Source organism: Mesocricetus auratus, unplaced genomic scaffold (assembly GCF_017639785.1).
Source record: "Mesocricetus auratus isolate SY011 unplaced genomic scaffold, BCM_Maur_2.0 Super-Scaffold_100676, whole genome shotgun sequence".
In the NCBI taxonomy this organism is placed as follows: Eukaryota; Metazoa; Chordata; class Mammalia; order Rodentia; family Cricetidae; genus Mesocricetus; species Mesocricetus auratus.
The window spans coordinates 87,085,111-87,099,135 of NW_024429266.1; the positions used below are offsets into that span (position 1 = coordinate 87,085,111).

The window sequence follows — 14,025 nt, forward strand, 5'->3', positions numbered from 1 at the left end:
TCAGACCCAGAGTTAAGAAACCCTAATGTAAAATGTATGTAGAAGATGGGCTGCGTTTTATTTTTAAAGCACAGCTTCTACGGGAGTTGGTAAAGCTTCCCACTTCATTTTGGTTTAGATGCAGCCATTGTTCCATTTTAAAAATAAATCATTTCCAAAATACATGGATTATACTCTGGTTTTGAGGAAACTTCTCTCAGAGCTATTTAAAGAAAGAGGAGACAGCCCTGTAGGGCTCTGTTGAAAAGCCCAGGATATTCCTCTGTAAATATATGTTTCCAATTTTAATTTAACTGAGCTGTGCCTTGCCAAATAAAACTTTTTGTTGCTGTTGTTGTTATCTTAAAAGAGTATTCTAAATCCATAAAAAAAATTAGGGGTAGAGTTATTCCAAACCATAGCTTTGGAAGCCAAAAGACTAGCTGGCTTCATGGATTTAAAAGAGGCCATGTGGCTGGGCAGTAGTGGTGCATGCCTTTAATCCCACCAGCGCTTGGGAGTAGAGGCAGGTGAATCTCTGAGTTCCAGGACAGCCAAGGCTACACAGAGACATTCTGTCTTGAAAAACAAAACAGCAAAACAAAGGCCATGTGTTTGACAATGGATATAGGAGGAAGGAATCATTTATTGCAACTACTGTGATTATTGATTTGTGGATTGTCTCATCTGGTCAAATGGTAGCCCAGGGAGGTATACAATATCTCTGTGTTGTGACAGGATAACCGGGGAAGCCACTTTGCTGATGATTCCAGAGTGTGAAAACATGTGTTGCCATTGCCAGATTGACTGGAGTGGAATTGCAATGCAGGCTCAGAGAAGCACAGAGTATTCATTCCATAATGGGGCTAATAGGGCTTTTTCTTAGGCTTGCCCATCCTCGGGAATGGGTTTCTTCATGTTCTTGTAGAATGGAGGATGTCTGTCTGGTATGGAACTCCCAGTCCGGAGTTAAAAAGCCACCAAGATTGACACTGTTACAATATTCACCTAGACAGGTGACAGTGCCCTCAGCAAAGCCTGTCTAACCTCCGACTCTACACAGACAAGGGCTAGACTCAGATCTGTCTGTCACTTACCCTGGGCCTGAGGGGAGCCGGTCTCAGCCTCAACATAGTGACAGCCTTTGATGGCATTGTGTCATTCTGTATGGTTCCTTCTAGAGAAAGCAACAAATGTTTCTTTTTACTCCGGAAATCACTGGGATTCCTCGGGTTTTTAGTAACGTCTTTGTTTGAACATTAAAATACTAACCCAGAGAGCCACCGGGTTATTGGAAATCTTTGAAGTAAGGAAACTACAAAATAAACTTAATTGTGAAGTTGGCTCCTAATCCTAGTCCTAGTACAAGAAGGTTTTCAGTTTTCCTAGTGCTGTGACCCTCATGTTATGGTGACCTCCAGCTATAAAGTTATCTTTGTTGCTACTTCATAACTGTAATTTTGCTACTGTTATAAATTGTAATATAAATATCTGTTGTCATGGTCTTAGGTGACTGCTAATGAAAGGGTCATTTGACCCCCCCAAAGGGGTCATGACCCACAGGTTGGGAACATCTGTCCTAGCCGGGAGCATCGTATGTGACACACAGCAAACTCTTGGGAAATGTCCTGGCGCGCTGGGCTGTGTGATTGCTGTCAGTCGCTGTCACCCTGGTCACCTGTAGAGCTTACCAGTGAATGTATAAACTATACTGCAATTTCCCAGACTTCTGACCTACATTTTAATTCACTGAAATACAATTCCAGGTAAAACACGGCTACTCTAAGAGAGTCTGGTGCACGCTTGTTGGGAAGACCTTGTATTATTTTCGCAGTCAAGAGGATAAGGTATGTATGCACATTAACAGCCAAATGAGAGGACGAACTTTACCTGTGCTTGCTTTAAAAGCTTTCCCTTTTGACTTTTCTGTTGCTAGGCAAGACTCTAGAATTTTTGGTAAGTTGCTATTATATTTATTACTGGGGTAATAACCCACTTGGGCCTTGATTGTAAATTTCACTTAGTGACTTTTACCCACTGCACTTTGAAAGAACTGGAAGGCCAAAGCCTTCTCTTATTCCCTCGCATCCTTCACTTTGCCACGCTTCCCAGTGTTCTGACAGATTAAGTAAGGCTAGGAGGGGTGAACAGCTAGGAAGGATGGCCAAGGGAGGACACGGAATCCGGGCTGTCGCTTCCTCAGATGCCTGGATGCCATGGTTCACCCCTGTATGTCCTGTCTGCACTTCTAAACTATTGTCCTCCCTCGCTCCAGGAACTTGATCGATCTTCACTCTGACAGTAGAAAGAGGGGCCGTCTGTGGAAGGTGAAACAGCCGCAAGTCACTGTGGGCACTCAGCACTGCCTTATTAGTGTCACTGGGACTACACGAATTTAGCTATCAATGTGGGCCTGGAGCACTTGTGTAAATGATGGTATGAGCTCCACGCAGCAGCAGCCTGTGGTCCAGTGATTGTGTGGGTCAGTTATTTCCCTGGTCCCTTTTTACAGGCCGAGTTTCAGATCTATCAGCGGTACTTAACATACAGGCCGTTGCTCCCTGCGTTGCTGGTGGGATGGGGTTGACAGTGCAGCCGTTGGAAAGGATGCATTTGGAGGCGTGAGGGAACTGCTTGTACAGCAGTGCCACCTGAAGCTTTAAGTCTAAGCACAGCGTGAAGCAACGTTCAACATTCCCTGCGAATTGTCAGAAAAAAAGGACATTAGCACACGCCTTTAATCCCAGCACCTGGAAGGCAGAGGCCAGCCTGGTCTACAGAAATTTCCAGGACAACCAGAGCTGTTACACAGAGAAAACCCTGTCTCAAAAAAACACAACAACAACAACAAAAAAAAGGAAAATGAACTTTTGATATGAAATTGGGGACACACATGACACCCTGGGGGAATCTTTAGGAAGGTTCGATAAGACAGTTTATCTTCAGAGAAGCTAAGGAACTAGAAATTCTTGGGCTTGTTGTGCCTGAAGGAGAGCACTGTTCTGTCTTACAGTAGATTCATTTCTTCACATTTTTAAAAAACCTACTTTTTATTATCAATGTGACCTTTTGCCCTATTATTTTGCTTTTTTTCCCTAGTTTTCTTTTTTCCAAAAGACTAGATAAGTTTACATTTTTCTTCTCTTTATTTATTTATTGAATTTAGAAACAATCTTATTTTACATATCAATCCCAGTTCCCTCTCCCTCCCCTCCTCCCATGACCCCACCTACATTCTTCTTTTAGAAGTAAAAGTTTTTATTTAGTTCTCAGTATAGCAACTGCTCAGTGTAAATTTATTATCCATTTAATGAGTAAACAATCACTCTGAAGAGCTAGCAAAGCAGTTCAAGAGCACTGGATGTTCTTCTAAGAGGGCTTGGTTCCCAGCACCCACATGGAGACGCTCATAACTCCCTGTAACTCTCAGGGAATCTGACACCCTCTTCTGGCACCCACTGGCAAGACACACACACACACACACACACACACACACACACACACGAAATACAAGTAATTTTTGAAAGGTATCAAAAATACATTCCACGTGGAAGATAATATGTTTAATGTAGTCATCTTTTCTGTTAATCAGCTACCGGGTAGATGTTATTTTGTTTTCTATACAATATCCCAATAAGATCTCGTGTTTTCATTGGATCCTAAGTCAAAGTGCAACGATGTGAATATTTGTGACAATATTCCGGGGGGCAGAAGGAGTACCAAATGCAAAGGCCCTGAGGCAGGAGCATGCCTGCTGTGTTTAGTAAGCGTGGAGACAATGCGACTGGACTGGAACCCCTTAGGAAAAGAGTAGTGGGAAGTCAGGTGAGGGGTGTGACAGAGGCTGTACCACACAGGTCCTAGCAAGCCAAAGAAAAATGCTGGCTTTTTAAGGGAGACAAAACTTTGCCTCTGTGCTGCCAGGGTTTTCAGTAGGCCTCAGAACTAATCTAACATGGGACAGATCGTAGGAGAAAAGTATACAAGCTTACTGTGTAGGTTGTACGGGACACACGAGGTTTTGTCGGGAAACGAAGACACTGTGAATCTGAACAAGCAGCAGTAACTTGGGAAAACAGGGATGGACAGTTGTAGCTAACCGGGTGGAAAAGTGCCTGGCAGGGTAGGTGGGGCTTACCCAGAGCTTCTGTGTAAGCTTCCTGTCTTGATGCTCAGAATGTTGTTTTCAAGCCTGTTACCAAGAGCATCTTCCATATGAGAGTTTAACCTCCTGCCTTGAAAGAAAAAAAAAAAAAAGGAGGTGGGGGAGTCAGAGTGTACCCTTGCACCTGTGTTTTTGTTTGATTTTGAAAATAGCTATAGTTCAAAGTAATCTTTAGGCCAAAGAAATGTCCTGCCACCTCCAGCTTTTACTCCGAGTGAGTCAAGACGCACTGGAGAGACATGAGGCTTCTATTTAGGAACAGGCTGAAGGAAACGAGGAAGACTCTAATTAGGAGACGGTTAGACTAATCCAGTGCAGGGACAGCTGTGGTTAGTGGGGGGCACTCTCAGAAGAGACCATACATTTTGAAAGTCTTGTCGACAGAATTTATGTCAAGGAAAGAAAGGGGTCAGCGGATGCTGTCAGTGTTTTTGGCACCGAGTTTTGGAAGGATGAAGTCACCGAGTGCGGTGGGGGAAGTCTGGGAGGAGCAGGTGGTTGAGGTGGATGTGTTGAAGGGAGTTTGAGACACCCTTAGACACCCGAGCCCAGACCATGAGTCGGGAGTTAGGTATTTGGGAGTTGCTAACATCTGCTGGGAATAGAGCCATGAGCTTGGATGAAATCATCATCGTGTGTGTAGGTGGTCAGGACAAAGAATCCAAGCGTGGAGCCCTGGAATGCATCGTAAAAATGGATGATAGCACATGTTTGTGGTTAGAATGGGCTTTTTCAAAGAATTGCAGCATGCCTATGATCCCAATACCCAGGAAGCTGATGCAGGGGGTTGACTTCAGTGCCTAGATACATAACGAGGCATTGCCTCAACACTTATCCCTACCCTACCCCTCCAAAAAAATAATCCCTGTGATTGCAAAACTGGCCAAATACTTTAGAAGCTATAAACCCAAAGAATGCTCTGTAGTGTCCTTAACTAATGTAAAAATTTAAAAACAGATACTAAATGATTAACATGGAAGTCATGTTTATGTTAGTCAGTAAAAGAATAAACTTTAACAAAGCTAGCTGTAGGGAGGTTTTCTTACCCTTAAATTGCAATGGAAAGAGCAGCTGTTTTTCCCAGGGATGTGTTACACACTTGGATAAATAGTCTGAGAATATTAGACGCTCATGGGGATCTGAGATGGCCTTTGTATCTGCTACCTGTTTATTTTTTTCTGTGAACAGTATGGAGCCCATGTCTACACTTTACCCTCTGATCCACTAGCTTAACCAAACTGCTCATCAGTTCTGTGAGGAACACTGAATCTGCTGGGTATTTTGGCTGAAGTATTACCATATCTCCAGCAAGGAATCAGTTGTTCAAATTTGTTGGGATAACCTAACACACCCATCCATGTTATTTTTCTCCTCAAATGCTTGTCTTGTGTCACCGTTGGGTGATGGGTGATGTCCTTCTGTAGATATGTTTCTCTTATTGGCTGGTGAATAAAACGCTGTTTGGCCAATGGCCAATCAGGCAGGAAGATAGGTGGGACTAGGAGAGGAGGAGAATTCTGGGAAAGGTAGGCAGGAGAGCCTACCAGGGTCAGTCACTGTGTTGCAGTCAAAGGAGTTGCAGGTCTGGCATTCTCCGGTAAGTCAAGACCACGTGGAAATGCATAGATTAGTAGTTATGGGTTAATAATTAAGACGGAGCTAGCCAATAAGAAGCCCTAGTTATTAATAATTAATATAGCATCTGTGTGTTTATTTGGGGCTCAAGGACCCTACCGGGCCAGAAACATTCACACAATGTTTCTGCTTGTTGCGGCTCTGTTTGTAACAAAGTGGAGAATCAGATTTCAATGAGGCATTTTTTTTGTGTGTGTGTGTGTGCCTTTTAAAAGTAAAAAGGAAGAGGACCATGATAGCTTCTAGTACGGAAAGACTGAGCGTGCTGTGCCGTGCCTTCCTGACCCCTGCTAGCCTTTGCTTCAGTTCCCTCTAGGTCAGATCAAGCTCTGGGAGGCTAAGGTGGAGGAGGTGGACAGGTCCTGTGACTCTGATGAAGATTATGAAGCCAGTGGACGCTGTCTGCTCTCCACTCACCACACCGTCGTGATCCACCCCAAGGACCAAGGCCCGACATACCTGCTGATCGGATCCAAGCACGAGAAGGTAGTCAAAGTCTTTTGGGTTGGCCTAAAATGATTCAGGCTTTCCACTTGGGGTACAGCGGATTTCAAGCCAATTTTATGGAAATAAGAGCAGATTTGGGACCGGGAGAGGAAAAAAAAAGCCCTTCAATCTCTGTTTCACGAGACTCTCTGGAAGTAAACCTCATGCCAATCTGTTGACAAATGTTGTGTCGAGATTGAAATTAATGGTGACAGTAGGGGACAAAAGGACCTTATGTTTAAGAAGTATGACCCTGGAGAGATGGCTTAGTGGCTAAGAGCACTGACGGTTCTTCCAGAAGAAGAAATGGAAAAAGGAGAAGGTGGCAAATTTTCATATTGTCAAAGATTTACAACTTTTTTGAGTTCGCCTGAGGTGGGGAAAGTTCTCACGTGATACTGAAGGGAGCGTGAAGGCCCAAGAGCATTCTGGGGAGCTCCTGCATTGTCCACTTGATGGGTTCCTGCCTGTTCCTAGAGTCCCTGTCTTCATTATGACTCCTAGTTATGTTTAAAGATTGCACAGTAAGGAGGCTGGAGATACAGCTTGGTAATAGACTGCTCACCACGCATGTGCAAAGCTTGGGGTTTGATCCTAGAATTTTCTTTACAAGGAATATATACTGAGAAAATTATCACAAATTAATCGGCTATATTATTTTTATTTATTTATTCACTCATTCATTTATTTTGTTTTTCGAGGCAGGGTTTCTTTGTGGCTTTGGAGGCTGTCCTGGAACTAGCTCTTGTAGACCAGGCTGGTCTGGAACTCACAGAGATCCTCCTGCCTCTGCCTCCTAAGTGCTGGGATTAAAGGCATGTGCCACTACCACCCAGCTGGCTATATTATTTTTAAAATAATTTTATCTTAGAGGTATTTTTAACAAATAGAAAATATAACAAACGCTCTTTTTAACTAAAAAATGTTACATGGGTCAATATCTACTCTCTGAAAATTTATTGCTGAGCATTATTAGTAAAATGCAAAAACTGTAACACTTTCAGTATAATACCAACTATGCAAAAATTCAGTCTACAAGCCAGGCAGTGGAGGTGCACACCTTTAACCCAGTGCTCAGGAGAAAAAAGCAGGCAGCTCTCTGAGTTCGATGCCAGACCCGTCTACAGAGCAAGTTCTAGGGCTACACAAAGAAACCCTGTCTTGAAAAACCAAAACCAAAAATAAACAAACAAAAACCCAGTGTGCACATATATTTCTACAGTTGGAAAAAGGAAGTTGAAACATTGGGTATGAATTTCTTCATTAGTATTTCATTTATTTCTTCAGTATTCTGTATGTATTACTTTGTTAGTAAAATTTTAAGTTGAATAGACTTCATTGTTTTTCTTAGAATATAAGAACTATACATCTTAAAGGAATTTTAGGTAGCTAGATATATTTATTCTAGACTCTCAACATGTATTGGACGCCTTAATTTTAGCTTGCTTTTCTAAGAAGCATGTGTAGAATGGCTTAGGCATGGCTCAAGATCATAAGCCCTCCCCAGCGGCTTACCAGCAAGCTTGGGGACCTGAGCTCTGTCCCTGGACCCATAGGATAGAAAGAAAACCAAACTCCCTCATGTTGTCCTCTGACGTCCACATGTATGCACTCTGTACACACACACACAGACACTAAAAGGACAAATTAAAAATGAATGTGGTTTCTGTCTGGGGTTTTTGTGGTTGTTTTGTTTTGTTTTTCACTGTTTTTGCACGTTGTTCCTTCTGGCAAAGCCGAAAAGGGCATCTTGGCTAACATCTCTGTTAACATACTCTCTTTTCCAAGGACACCTGGCTTTATCATCTCACTGTTGCTGCTGGAAGTAACAATGTAAATGTTGGATCCGAATTTGAACAGCTGGTTTGCAAACTGCTAAATATAGAGGGCGAGCCTTGTAAGTTCCTAAGCACCTACCTAGGCTTTGGAGTACGTGAAATGGGTCCCCAACCCCTTGACCTGGTGTAGTTGTGGCTTAGCAGCTTCCTCTTATAGCGTGCCCGCTTTCCTGCTGGCTTTGCTTGTAATGGATGGGTCGGAATTCATAGGCTCCAGAATCATAGGCATCCTTCATGCCCTCACACACCTCTGCCTCTGCTCACATGGCTCCCTTTGCCGGGGTGCCCCGCTCTTGGCAACTCTCACTAACGTGATGAAATCCTGGTTAGCCTTAGAGCATCCCTCAACCAGCACATTCCAGCGCAGAGCCTGAGTCTCCTAAAGTGCTTGCTCCATCAGAATTGAGATTAAGTCCCCATTCGCTTCTGCATTTAACCCTTTTATAGTGATGTTAATCATCTTATAACTATAGTGTCTTATTACCTTTCATATTGCTGTGATCAAATGCTTGACGAGCAGTTAAGGAAGTTAAGTAGGAATAGTTCATTTGGCCTGCTGTTAAGGGGTACAGTTGGTTGTGGTGGGGGAAGGCACTTGGGCAGGAGTATGAGGTGGTCGATTACAGCACTTACTTCCACTTTTTCTTCACTCTAGGGCCCCAGCCTGTGGGATAGTGAAGCCCACTGTTCAGGGTGGGTCTCCGTCCCCTGTTAGTCATCTGGGAAAGTCTCATAGACCTGCCTAGAGGCATGTTTCTAAACCTTGTCCCTCTGAGGGCCAAGCTTAGCCATCAGAAAAGGTTGTGTGTTTTATGAACAGAGACCGCATCACATTTACGTTTGAGCTGTGATAGGATAGGGCACGCTCTGGCGCTGAGCTAAACACCCAGCCATGGGGAGCAGCTTACTAAGTATCGATTTCAGGGATGACTTTTTGTTCCTCTTTGTCTTGGTATCTGGTTTCTCTCAAGATCTCTCTAGATCTTTCTCCCAAGGTCCTTGTTGTTAAGGTGACCTTGCTACCCAGGTCGATACCTATTGGTGTGCATAGGCAACATAGTGCCATGTAGAATTGTGACGGCCCAGCCAGTTTGGATGTCACACTCCTGCATTCCTCTAGAACAGAAACATGAAAACTGCAGGGGACCTGGGGATGTTTGATACAACAGCATCCCTGGGAGGGTTTTTGCTTTTGTTGTCTTGTTTTTATGACCCTTGGGAGAAAGCGAACCAGACCTGCACGAGCTGAACTCTAAAGGGTCAGGCTACCGGGAACCAAGGATGTGAATCGTCTCCCTCAGCTCACGAGCTCCTCTGTGTTCAGCCTCCCAGATATGGAGACATCCCACGCTGTGTCACAGCAAAGAAGGGATCCTGTCCCCTCTGACCACACTGCCTTCGGAAGCTCTGCAGACTGAGGCCATTAAGTTGTTTAAGGTAAAATTGTTAGCTGTTGGCAAATCACTTAATCAAATTGAATGTAATCACTTGTGTTATAAAGTTTGACTCTAAGAAAATCCAATCTGTGTTGATGATGGTGATGGTGATGATGGTGATGATGATGAAGATAAGCTGTCTGCCGTTGAGCTATATCCCCCAGCCTCACTGTCTTTTGAAGAATATATAGGGTGATGTACTTTGTGTGGTAAAGGAAAACATGGGATTAAGGAGGGCAATGGGAAGTATTTAACAGACCCAAGTTGAACTTCAGAGATGAAAATGTGATGGCTAAAATGAATGACTGCCTGTGTGAGGCAAACATGCATTTTTAAGCTCTGTAATTAGAGAACATAGTGTAATCATTGTGTCTTCTGAATGAAGTGACCCTTTACCATTATAAAATGACCCTCTCTATCTTTGGCAAAATCCTCTTGTTCTGAGATCTGCTTGGTCGGCTATTACAGTAGCCACTCTGGATTTCTTTTGATTAGAGTTATCATAATACTTTTTTCCCCATTGTTTTAAACAAAAAAGACTGCTAAAAGATATAATGGCTATGATTTGTGCAAAATAAACCTGATAATTTCTCACCTTGAGTATATTCTTTTCCATTCAGACCTGCCAGCTTTTTATAAATGCTGCGGTCGACTCCCCTGCCATCGACTACCATATCTCTCTGGCCCAGAGTGCTTTGCAGGTCTGCCTGACACATCCTGAGCTACAGAATGAGATTTGCTGTCAGCTTATTAAACAGACAAGGCGAAGACAGCCGCAGAACCAGCCGGGGCCGTTGCAGGTATACTTTGATGCATATACATGCAATTTAAAACGACGTCTTCTGTTTGCAAGAATGATACACATTCGGTATAGACATTTGAAAAATGCAAACAGTATGAAAGGAAAATGGCTACTGATATTTTGATGTATATCCTTTTGGATTACTTGTCTATCCTATGCTTGTGTATAACTGCACAAGTATATAGATTCATACACTACCACTGCTTTCCACACCAGAGTTGCAGTGTGCATATTGCCTTCTAGAACTATAGACTATAGTCACTTCTCCCATGTCACTGACCATGCTTCAAAAACTTAGTGGTCACATGATGAACTGGAAAGATGGCTCAGTGGTTAAGAGTCTATACTGCTCTTGCAGAGGACCAGAGTTCAATTCCAGGCACCCACATCAGGCAGCTCACAGCCACCTGCGATGGGTTTGGAAGCTGAAGTGCAGAATCTGACTCCAGGAGCTTCTCTCTATATGGTGCTTGGCAGTGAATAAATGAACTCTTACTGTTGAACACTGAATGAGCAACCCCCGCCCCCTCCCTCCTGCTCCGCCTCCCTCCTTCCTGACCCCCGTCCCCTCCCTCCTGCCCCCGCCCCCAGTTTTGCAAACACAGGGTGTCTTGCAGTGCTCTTCACTGTGTACCTGGCATGTCCCTCTTGGGCTCCTTTCCCAGTGTTAGACTTTACAATCCACCCCAACCACACTATGTCTTCCCAGCAAATCTTTCCTTGGTGCCCCTAGTCATTACCTTCATGTTATTTTAAAAAATCAATTCATGATATTATGTTTTATTATAGTTTGCTGTGCATTTATATAAACTTTTCCTACTAGATTAGGCTTCTCAAGGATAAGACCTATCCTTCCAACTTTTTTTAAGTAAGATGTTTTTAAATGATTGATGTCATACTTGCTTAATGAGGAAAAATACATAGAAAGGACATATGGAGGAGAGTGAAGGGGAGGGGGTGGACCACATATGATTCTGGTGCCTCAATAAGTCCCTGTTGATGTTTTATACTTTGTCCTTGTATGTGTATGTATAGTAAGCAGGTGAGGTTTTAAGTAGATGGTTTTTATTTTTACTTCTTTTTTGTTTTGTTGTTTTTTATGGTTTTTGTTTTGTTTTTGTTTTTTGAGACAGGGTTTCTCTGTATTGTTTTGCAGGCTGTCCTAGAACTCGCTCTGTAGACCAGGCTGGCCTCCAACTCACAGAGACCCGCCTGCCTCTGCCTCCTGAGTGCTGGGATTAAAGGCATGCACCACCAACGCCCCACTATTTTTACTTCTTTGTAGTCTGCTTTTCTCAAAGATATGTTTCAGTGGATAAGTAAAAGGAGAGCGAAGTCCCTAACCTTTGCGTGTGATGTATCACAAAGAGCCGCTGAATCCATTAGGAGACTTGGCTCCTGCAAGTCCTAGACAGTAGGTAAAACTAGGCGGGTCATGTGTCTGACCCAACGTTGAGTCGTCTGGTGAATGTAAGAGGCGAGCTGTACCCTGCTCTGCCGCATATGCGCGTCTGCCTGCCCTGGCTTCTAATGAACTGTTCTTCTCCCCACCCAGGGCTGGCAGCTCCTGGCGCTCTGCGTTGGCCTCTTCCTCCCCCACCACCCTTTCCTGTGGCTCCTGCAGCTCCATCTGAGAAGGAATGCAGATACCAGGTGCGCAGCGCGCTCGCCAGCTGAGCCATTTGTGTGGCCTCACGAGTCTACAGCAAGTCATAAGTATCTAACAACCTGCCGGGTATATTCTCAAAAGACTGCGCAAACCAAGTATTGGGGCAGGAGGCATCCCGTTACCGTTTACCGTAGCGCTTGGAAAACGTCCCCTTTGTAATGCTAAATATCTTATGCCAGATTAATTCAAGAGCTTGATGGTCTGCCAAAGAACATTTTTTTTTTTTTTTTTTTTTTTGCGAATAGACAGTGTGCATTGCAAGTACGAATGACTTGGGATCCATGGGTGAAAGCAACAAAATTATCTTGTTTCCTTAGTTTCCCCTTTCACCGCTCTTCTCCACTTTGGATTCTTTTTGTGGGAGTCTTCCTCCATGGTCTTCCTTTGTTTTAAAGTTGTATTAGAGTTGCTTCTAATTTCTTTTAATCCTCTTTAAAAATATATTTAATATCAAATTAATCAGAATGATCTTTTTAGACTAGGGTCTAAGGCAGTTGGCCAAGGCTTTTCTGGGTTCATTTTGTCAGCTGAGAGAGGCTTATGTTAGTCGTTTTTGCTTGCTTGGTTGGTGGTGTTGGGCCTCAAACCCAGGGCCTTGTGAATGTTTGGTAAACTCTCTACTACCTCCTAAGCCCACCCCGGCCCAAGAAGTTTGTGTTGGGGTGCTAACCTTGTGACTAACACAAACAAATATATACAAGGAAACAAAAAGCAGCTTGGGAAACAGGAAAATACACTGCAGTCCATAACACAGTCTAGAGACAATAATGACTGAGGATCCCCTGACAAAGGGTGACACCACTGAGTGTGAAAATCACTTGAATATAAATAAGTGTATTTAGAAATGGTATCTTCTAAACTCAAACTAATTTGTGTTTAATCTTATGCTTTATGTATGTAAGGGGAGATAAAAGTCTCCATCCCACTTGTATGTGTATGTTCTTGGATAGTTTTGCTTAGTGTATTGTTTATATGATGTGCTTTTTGTTTGAAGGCATTTTCTTACCTTGTCTAACAGTGGAGTAATGTGCATGATCTCCAAAAGAGGATGCTGGGAAACTTAGGGGTGTGACTTAGGTACAGTGTTTGCCTACTATGCCCAAGGCTTTGGGGTCAATGTGGAGACCTCCACCCCGTAGTTTTGTTGTAGCACGTTATTCTTTATGTAGTATCTTCTTTCAATTTGTTAGCATAGTAATGAAATATTGACTGTATAATTACTGGCAATTTTAAATCAGTGTGTGGTTATAGCAATGCAGACATATCTTTTTAGAAACTGCATAGGAACATTGAGTTTATTGCAAAATAAGAGAAACTGGATTCCCATAAACATTCTAACAGTTTGATATTACTGTGAAAATCATACATCTTAGATGGTCTTAGTTAAGTTTATCCTTAGATTTTTTAATCTTAAGTTTTGCATTACAGGACAGAATTTGGGAAATATGCCATTTACTGCCAGCGATGTGTGCAAAGAACACAGCAAAATGGAGATCGGGAGGCGAGGCCCTCTCGGATGGAGATCCTCTCCACCCTCCTCCGTAACCCGTACCATCACTCCCTCCCCTTCAGCATACCGGTGCACTTCATGAACGGGATCTATCAGGTGGGCTTGCCAGCCTGCAGACACCGATCTCTGAGAGAGCCAAGCTGGGAGACAGAGAGACAGGAAAAGCAAACCCACATTGAACATTTTGTCCCCATAAGCCTTTCATCTTGAGCTCAATTCCTAGAACCCACACTCAAAAGTTGTCCTCTGACCTCCTCACACTCAACGTGACGCATACCACACACACACACACAAATAAATGTGTTTTTTAAGAATAAATATTAAATACATAAAGGTGCTTATTTATTTATTTTTGTTTTTAACGAGACAGGATTTCTCTGTATTGTTTTGAAGGCTGTCGGTCCAGCCTGGCCTCGAACTCACAGAGATCTGCCTGCCTCTGCCTCCCGAGTGCTGGGATTAAAGGCCACCACCGCCTGGCAAGGTGCTTATTTATTAAAATGAA

The 14,025-nt window shown here is 43.3% G+C and overlaps 1 protein-coding gene across 2 annotated transcripts in view; it reads left to right on the forward strand.

The window, feature by feature from the left end:
* Nucleotides 1-14,025, forward strand: part of Plekhh2 (pleckstrin homology, MyTH4 and FERM domain containing H2) — a 97,693-nt gene that overhangs the window by 63,879 nt on the left and 19,789 nt on the right. Inside the window, exons 16-22 of one of the 2 annotated variants that reach the window (XM_040737694.1) lie at nucleotides 1,746-1,826; nucleotides 6,074-6,265; nucleotides 8,054-8,162; nucleotides 9,428-9,540; nucleotides 10,160-10,339; nucleotides 11,897-11,994; nucleotides 13,439-13,616. In XM_040737694.1, the coding sequence (XP_040593628.1) occupies nucleotides 1,746-1,826; nucleotides 6,074-6,265; nucleotides 8,054-8,162; nucleotides 9,428-9,540; nucleotides 10,160-10,339; nucleotides 11,897-11,994; nucleotides 13,439-13,616 (951 nt within the window). The remainder of the gene's footprint in view (nucleotides 1-1,745; nucleotides 1,827-6,073; nucleotides 6,266-8,053; nucleotides 8,163-9,427; nucleotides 9,541-10,159; nucleotides 10,340-11,896; nucleotides 11,995-13,438; nucleotides 13,617-14,025) is intronic. The other variant, XM_040737695.1, reaches the window with a different exon arrangement.